At 41.1% G+C, this 7,940-nt stretch overlaps 1 protein-coding gene across 4 annotated transcripts in view; it reads left to right on the plus strand.

Annotated features, from left to right (window-relative positions):
- The window catches only part of CNKSR3 (CNKSR family member 3), a 104,603-nt gene extending 97,972 nt beyond the window's left edge, over window positions 1-6,631 (plus strand). For 3 of the 4 annotated variants that reach the window (XM_060114330.1, XM_060114329.1, XM_060114331.1), the window contains 3 exons: window positions 723-928; window positions 1,415-1,504; window positions 4,927-6,630. In XM_060114330.1, coding sequence (XP_059970313.1) covers window positions 723-928; window positions 1,415-1,504; window positions 4,927-5,225 — 595 coding nt within the window. In that variant the 3' untranslated portion in view covers window positions 5,226-6,630. Of the gene's footprint in view, window positions 1-722; window positions 929-1,414; window positions 1,505-4,926 lie in introns of all 4 variants that reach the window. The other variant, XM_060114332.1, reaches the window with a different exon arrangement.
- The last annotated feature ends 1,309 nt before the right edge of the window (window positions 6,632-7,940 follow it).

A 7,940-nucleotide genomic window follows, 5' to 3' on the forward strand; every position in this document is an offset into this window, starting at 1 on the left:
ATAGGCAAGGCTGATCCTTAGACTGTTTTTGAACCCAGTGGATTCTGGGTTTATCTAGTAGTTTTGCAATGAGCCCCTAATGGAATTTACTCAGTGCCAAAAATTTAACCAGCTGGTAATCTGGACTCAACTAAAATTAATTTTAAGTTTTATTATAAGCTGACATTTAGAAAGAATGAAGTTGCAAGCAGCGGTCCAATTTTTGCTGGTTTCTGTACTTTTTTTAGAACATAGATACTTTCCGTTGGCCACTCTAAAGGCCCCTTTGTAATTTTTGAGATCATTTTCAAATCTAACAACTGCCATCACACATCAAGTGTCTTCTTTGCTGGATCTTGGCAAAGATACTACTCTTGGCATGAGAAAAAAGGTTCAGTAGATCATACCTTCACTTGTGGTGTCTGTAGTAAGGAGGAGATTCAACTCTAGGACAGATGTACAGGAAAACCAGAGCTAGCTTTTCAAGATATATGTGTATCCCTTAAACAAATATGAAAAAAACATCTCATTTTCTCTTATTAATAGGATCATGGTATTTACTCTTATTTAATAGGATCTCTGTGTATTTGAGAAGAAACTGTGATTGAAAAAGTGTTGCTTTTTCCTCCAGAGGAAAAGGAGGATTTGTTTTCTTCTGTGTGCTAGAAGCAGAATGTATCCTATAATTCTTTAGTGTGAGAGGATCTTCGTAAGCAACTTAATTATTGCCCTCTATCTTGCAGGGAAGAGAATGGGAGTTCCGTTTACGGATTCAGTAAATGTAAACAGCCACAGCCTGGTCCTAAGCGTTCTGAGTCCCCCAATTCCTTCCTGGACCAGGAAAGCCGGAGACGGAGATTTACCATCGCTGATTCTGATCAGTTGCCTGGGTATTCCGTGGAAACCAATATTCTGCCCACAAAAATGAGAGAGAAAACACCATCCTATGGTACGTTGCTGAGTGTTTGTTTTGTTTCTCTTCCCCTCCCCCTTCCTTATTTGGAACTGTTGGATGAATTCGGCAGACTTGAAGGGTAATCCAAGGAAAACATAAACCTCAGTGAAATTCTAAGTATGAGACCTTTGTTCATCTTTCTAAAGCTAAGGCTTGTTGAGTCATTACACTGCCTGGCATCCAAGCCCAGCGGGGTGAGATCATGTTACAGTTTCAACTTTCAGTGCCTGCATTTTAACTTGGAGCTGCTTTGCTCCGTGGACCCACAGACGCAAGTTCAGCATGCCTCTGTCCTAATGGTTTGCTGTGGAAATACAATGCTTTAAAATACTTTTCTTATTTTTAAACTATGTTATTTTGCTTATGCTGAAGTGAGTGTGATGTCAGGGTGGGGGAGGGTCTCGTTCTAAATAAAGGGAAGGATTCTCTAAAGTCCAAAAACTCTGTCAGCTTTTCCTTTTCCTTCCCCTCCCTCTGAAGGCAAGCCCCGACCTTTGTCCATGCCTGCGGATGCGAGCTGGATGGGGATTGTGGACCCTTTTGCTAGACCTCGAAGTCATGGGAGGAAAAGTAAGTTTAATTTAAGCAAACTGAAAAGTACCAAACCTGGAGTCCAAAGCCCAGACCCTCGTTTCAGCCCTTTTGTGCTCTAATGACCATAAAATCATCTTCTCATCTGCAAAATCAGGGGGTGCTGATGTGTAGAATGGCAGAAATATATATTCCTAGGTAGTGATTGTAAATCTCCTAAATAGTATTGTGTGCTTTAAAAAGGCTGTAGACACTGATGGTCCAATTTCTAAACACATAGAAATACACTATTCGTTAAACAATCTCATCGTCAATTTTATGACTATTACTATTGGAACCTGTTTGATTTTTGACCAACAGACATGGGTGTTTTTCTCCCCAATCCTTCTTGTGTTAGAGAGTAACTACTATTGGAAAAGAAACTTGTGTTTAATTTACCCTGTAATCAAAGTTACAGGTGATAACACTTGTCTTTTGAGGAAAATGTTTATAAATAGTCTTATTTTTGGCCAGATTACATTCGATTGTCAGGACATCGTAACATTGCTTTTGTGGCGCTGAAACAAAGAGCTGGTGAAAAGTTAGAGAACACTTGGCCTTAGATTGTAAAAGGAAGAAGAGAAAAGTTCTGGAGGCCTAACTTCCAAAGTGATCAACCCTTGACATTTCCCTGCGACTTGGTAAAGTTTGTCACCTAAGTACCCGAATCACCTGGATTACACTAAATTGGAAAAGGGAGAAGTTGCCTTCTAAGGTCCAAGATACCCTTAGTTGACACGAAAATCTGTGGAGCAGACAGCAGGGGGCAGGGCAGTTCTTTGTTTAGATTCAGAAATGTCCACATCTTCTTTGCCATTCTTTTTAGCATTTGAAGTCCCCGATTTAGACTTTTATTTCCTTTAAGGTTGAGATATGGGGTGTAGGGGTGGGGAGTGTGAGGTCAGGAAAATGGAAAGATACTTGACCTCCATCCCACCTTCCACATTTTTTCTGGTGTTATCATTTTAGAAAGAAAGGTACCTGCATAATGGGCAATTTACAAAAATAACAGCTTTTTTGAGAGACAACTAGCATACCATAAAGCTCACCCTGTTAAAATGTACGATTCAGTGGTTTTTAGTATATTCATAGAGTTGTGCTAATTCCAGAATCTTCTATCACTTCAACAAAAAACGCCTGTAAGCAGTCATTCCTCATTCCCTCCTCCTTCAGCTCCTGGCAACCAAAAATCTACTTTCTTTTTTTTTTTTTTTTTTAACTTTCATAGTTATCTTTTTTTTGGTAAATAAATGTATTTATTTATTTATTTTTGGCTGCACTGGGTCTTCGTTGCAGTGCGCGGGCTTCTCATCTTGGTGGCTTCTCTTGTTGCAGAGCGCGGGCTCTAGGCACGTGAGCTTCAGTAGTTGTGGCACGTGGGCTCAGTAGTTGTGGCTAGCGGGCTCTAGAGCACAGGCTCAGTCGTTGTGGCACATGGGCTTAGTTGCTCTGCGGCATGTGGGATGTGGGATCTTCCTGGACCAGGGCTCGAACCCACGTCCTCTGCATTGGCAGGTGGATTCTAAACCACTGTGCCACCAGGGAAGCCCTGAAAATCTACTTCCTGTCTCTGGATTTACTTTTTCAAGGCATTTCATATAAATAGACTCCTCCAAAATGTGGCTTTTTGACAATGGGCACTTTTTTTTTTCATACAAAAACTTGTACACAAATGTTTATTGCAGCATTATTTATAATAGTGAAAAAGTGGAAACAACCTAAATATCCACCAACTTATGAATGGATAAACAAAATGTGGCATATCCATACAGTAGTGTTACTTGCCATAAAAAGGAATGAAGTTCTGATCCATGCAACAACATGGATGAACCTTGAAAACATTATGCTAAGCAAAAGAAGTCAGACACAAAAGTTCACAAATTGTATGATTTCATTTATATAAAACGTCCAGAATAGGCAAATCGATAGAGACAGAAGGTAGATTTGTGGTTGCCAGAGGCTGGAGGGGAATGTGGAGTGACAGCTAAGGGGCGTGGAGTTTCTTTTTGGATGATGATAAGTTCTGGAATTAGATGGTGGTGATGTTTGTTAAATCTTATAAGTACACTAAAACCACTGAATTGTACACTTTCAAAGGGTGAATTTTTATCGTATGTGAATCATATCTCAATAAAAATGCAAAAAATAAGGGTAGAAATAAGGACGTTTTCACTTACAGGCATACCTTGGAGATGTTGCAGGTTTGGTTCCAGGCCACTGTGATAAAGCGAATATTGCAATAAAGCAAGTCACAGAAAAGATTTTTGTTTCCCAGTGCATATAAAAGTTATGTTTTGGGAATTCCCTGGTGATCCAGTGGTTAGGACTCGGCACTTTCACTGCTGAGGGGACAATGGGCACTTTTTAATGTAACTTTTCCCCTTTGATTACAGAAACAAAACAAATTGTTGGAAAACCTCTAGAAGGTACGAGAAAAATAATCTGTAATCTGCTTCCCCAACCTAGAAATAATCTGAATGTTTTGTGTATCTTCTAGTTGTTCCTATATTTATGTATTATGCGCTTAGAAAAATGTGCAAAATGGAATACATAGATATTCAGTAATACTATGAAAGGGGAACGTTAACAGGTGTATTTTTGGTAATAGCTGCATTAGTAATCCATCTTATGGCAATAGCAGCTCTTCATTCAGTCCTCAATGGTTGAGCATTTCGGTTATCTGTGTTTCCCCCGCCCCCCCCAGTTGTTAATACTGCTTCAATAAGCATCTTGTATGTTGTTCTCTGTACGTTTTTAAAAGTGGAATTTCTGGGTCAAAAGAATGCTACATGTTGCCAGGGTGCCCTGCATTTTATGTTTCTATTCAGTTTCTTACCCCCCTGCTCCCCGTCCCAGGGGGTCTACTGGCTTTTAGGGTGGGATCATTCTTCCTTCTCCAGAAATGTCCCAAGCCTTGCAGAGCATTAAAATCTTTGAACCCCATCCATTAAAGGTGAAGCGTGCCTGCCCTGCATTCAGAGTGATAACCAAAGGCATCCCACCTCCTAACTGCTCCTTAGGGGATGCTCGGGAATAAGAACCACCGTTCCAGGGGCACGTGCTCTGGGCTGCAGGCATTGAGCAAGGACAGTTGTGGAAGGAGTGATAGAATTATAAGATTTTCTCTCTTTGGTTTTTTGATTTCAAGTGAAATTATGAAAATTCTACCCTGATTAAAAAGTGCGGGCTCTCTGATTCTGCTCTGCCGCTGTGTTACCTCTCAGATGGAAAAGCAGCCTGAAGTGTGCACCTACCTCTCCCGTTTCTGCTTTCTCAACACCCAGTGGTGTGGGCCTGGCCGCCCGGGGGGCCTGGTAGCCCATCCCTGGGAGGAGGGCAGGGTGCGCTGCCACCTTCAGAGGCAGTGCCATGCAGAGGATGGGTATTTTAACGGACTACTTGTGGGCTTTGTCTGAAAACAGGTGAGGACGGCCTTTGCCGGTATTTCAGTAATGAGCGGATCTCTCCGATCGTCGAAGAAAGGTCATCCCCCCCATACCGTTTCTCAAGGCCCACGACCGAGAGGCAGCTGGTCCGAGGTGCAGACTACATCCGAAGCAGCAGGTGCTACATCAGTTCAGATCTCCACAGCAGCGCCACGATTCCGTTCTCGGAGGAAGGGACCAAAAAGAAAGCCAGCTCCTCGGCAGCCAAGTCCTCTTCCCCAGAACCGTCCCTGCTGGTCAGCTGGTTTACTCGCCTGAAACTGTTGACTCACTGAACCCTGCATTCCCGGGACCCTCCCTGTCTCCTGCTACCAAGTGCCTTGCTTCCTCCATCAGCAACTTGTTCTGATTTTCATCCACAGTATTATGCAGCGACCTTATGCGATTTCGTGGGTTTTCTTTTTCCTTTTTTTTTTTTTTTTTTAGAAAGTTGTGTACTGCACTTGGAATTTTGAAGTCATTGGATGGGAACAAATCCAGAGAATCTTAGATGCTGGCTTATGGAGGCCAAAGGAGAGAAATGGGGAGAGTCCGCTTTTTTTTGGCTTCCTTAAGAGTCCGAACACGGAGACACACTCTCTAAACCAGAGCTTGGCCAGGACTGTTATCATCATTTTGAGGATCTGGGCCATTGTTCTTTTTAGGCGGGTGGGACTACAGTTGGTGGCCACTGTCACACAGATGTGTTGGTTTTTGGTCCAACTTCTTCACCTGAAAAAGCCAGTGGAGGAAACAGTTTTGTTTTGATTTTTCAAGCTACATACCACATGTGTAAGTGTAGCAGCTTTGACTTTGAAATAACACGTGGGAAGCATCTGATGCGCTTTCAGAGCAGAGGTTTGAGTGTAGGCCAGTTACACTTAGTTAATGCCCTTTTCATAACCGTCTCAGTGTAAGTCAGTTAATACAGAAACACGTGAAAATGTTTAGATAGGGCTTACTACACACAAAGAAGTTTATGGTTATTTGTGAAGGGTGTTGTGTATTATTGTCTTTAAGGGAAAAGAAGCTATAAGATTTGCTGACAGCCAAAGTATCATTGAGAAAAATGAAGCAACCATACTTAGGTTTATGAGAGAGACATCAGTTTGCATTTTGACCTGTTCAATGACTATCTTCTAGAAAAGAATGGACAGTTCTTCAAAATTGTACACATTTTGCTAATTAGAAATCTCTTGGAAAATCCCACGGTCACTCATTTTCAACTAGCATCAGGTATTTTGGAAAAGTGTGTCTGGATATTAACTCTTGTTTAAACTGAATGTATGATATTTTGCTAGAATGGAAAAGTACTATCTTGTTAATTTAAGTGTTTTAAATATAGTTGTATATTTTTCTTATTCTTAGTCACATGTAATTGATATATTTCTGTTTTGTGTCCTACATGAAGCTAACGAAAAAAGTGTTCAAGATGTTTTCAGGTTTACCAGTGACCACCTTGGCTGTTGCCACTGTGGTCACTATTGTTAAAAAAAACCAAAATAAACCCTCCCAACCATTTTAGGATTTTATGGATTAGAAATGGGGGCATTGAGGGAGCGTGTGTAAAGTAAAATTACATTCGGAGAATTTTCTGAGCTATATCCCTGGGCAAAGCTGGTATCTCCTATTCAAAAATATCTTCCCCTCACCCCTTGAATTGTCTACTTTGCTGAACTGCCTGAAATTGGAGATTGCTTGGGGTTAACATCTTCCTTTTAAAATGCCTCTGGTGGGACTTGCCTGGCAGTCCATTGGTTAAGACTCCATGCTTCCAGTGCAGGGGGTGCAGGTTCAATCCCTGGTTGGGGAACAAAGATCCCACGTGCTGCGCGTTGCAGCCAAAAAATTAAAAAAAAAAAAAAAAAAAAAGGCTCTCGTGGGGTTAAGGGAGCTGGCAACCACTCGCATATTAGTGTAAATGAATTCAGTCAGGCTGTTTTCCTGTCAACCAACCCCCAAGGGAACTGCAGTGAAGATATAGTTGTTTCATGGGGAATGAAAAGGGGTTTGGCCAGTGGAGGAAAGAAGAGGCTTGGAATGCGTGATTCATTGGGTGCTTGACAATACAGTATCAGGGCAGAGCAGGGGTGGGGAAGTCTGGTAACAGGGCACTGAGACTAGGGGGGACTATGGAAAAGGGGGAGAGCCAGCCCTCGCCCTTTGACTGTTAACGTGGCCCAGAAAATGGGGTGGCAACTCTTCCTCTCACTCTTCCTCTCACTCTCCAGATCACTCTCAGATCCCCTGAGTAATGAGTTTAGTGGTTTTGGAGGTCTTAGCTGGAGGTCAGCCCCTTTTCTGTGGAGTAAATGTCCTTTGTGATCAAATGACCATCCTCAAATGAATTTTCAGTGCCCAACTCAAGTACAGTAACTGTGCCCAATCAGTGTTTTTCAGACTGTTCCCTGAAGTCCTAAGGGGAGGCCACAGAAGTTTCTGGGTTCTCTACCTTCAATCCGCCTCCACCGCTTCATTTTTATTTGGGATTTTCTCCTGAAATGTGTTTGAGAAATAGATTGCTGCTTAAAGAAGTTTCTATGTATCTTTACTGTTGACATATATAATTAATAGTTTAATACTAATTTCTTAAAAATTAATGGAAACTGCTTGCCTCAGTAATAATCCAGGTTGAATGGTAGATGTGTGTGAACATATGAAGATGTAGAATGACACTTTTTGACATGATCCTTTAAAACAGTGATTTTTGATTACTACCAGACCCAACTCAACACTAACCCTTTTTTATAGTAAATATTTTATATCACTACAGTCATCAAATGAAATTCATGGATGATAAAACCTTTCATACATAAGAGCATCATCCCTATTTGCTGTTCCAAAACGAAATAGGTAATATAACTGACCTCTATACACCCCCATCAATATAAAGTCCTAACTGAATATAAACAAATATACATATATATTTTGTAATGAAATCATTATTTTAATAGGTAAATGCTCTAGCATGATTATATTACAAGATGTATGAAATAATGTAACAAAGCACA

This window comes from Mesoplodon densirostris, chromosome 12 (assembly GCF_025265405.1).
Source record: "Mesoplodon densirostris isolate mMesDen1 chromosome 12, mMesDen1 primary haplotype, whole genome shotgun sequence".
Taxonomy (NCBI): domain Eukaryota; kingdom Metazoa; phylum Chordata; class Mammalia; order Artiodactyla; family Ziphiidae; genus Mesoplodon; species Mesoplodon densirostris.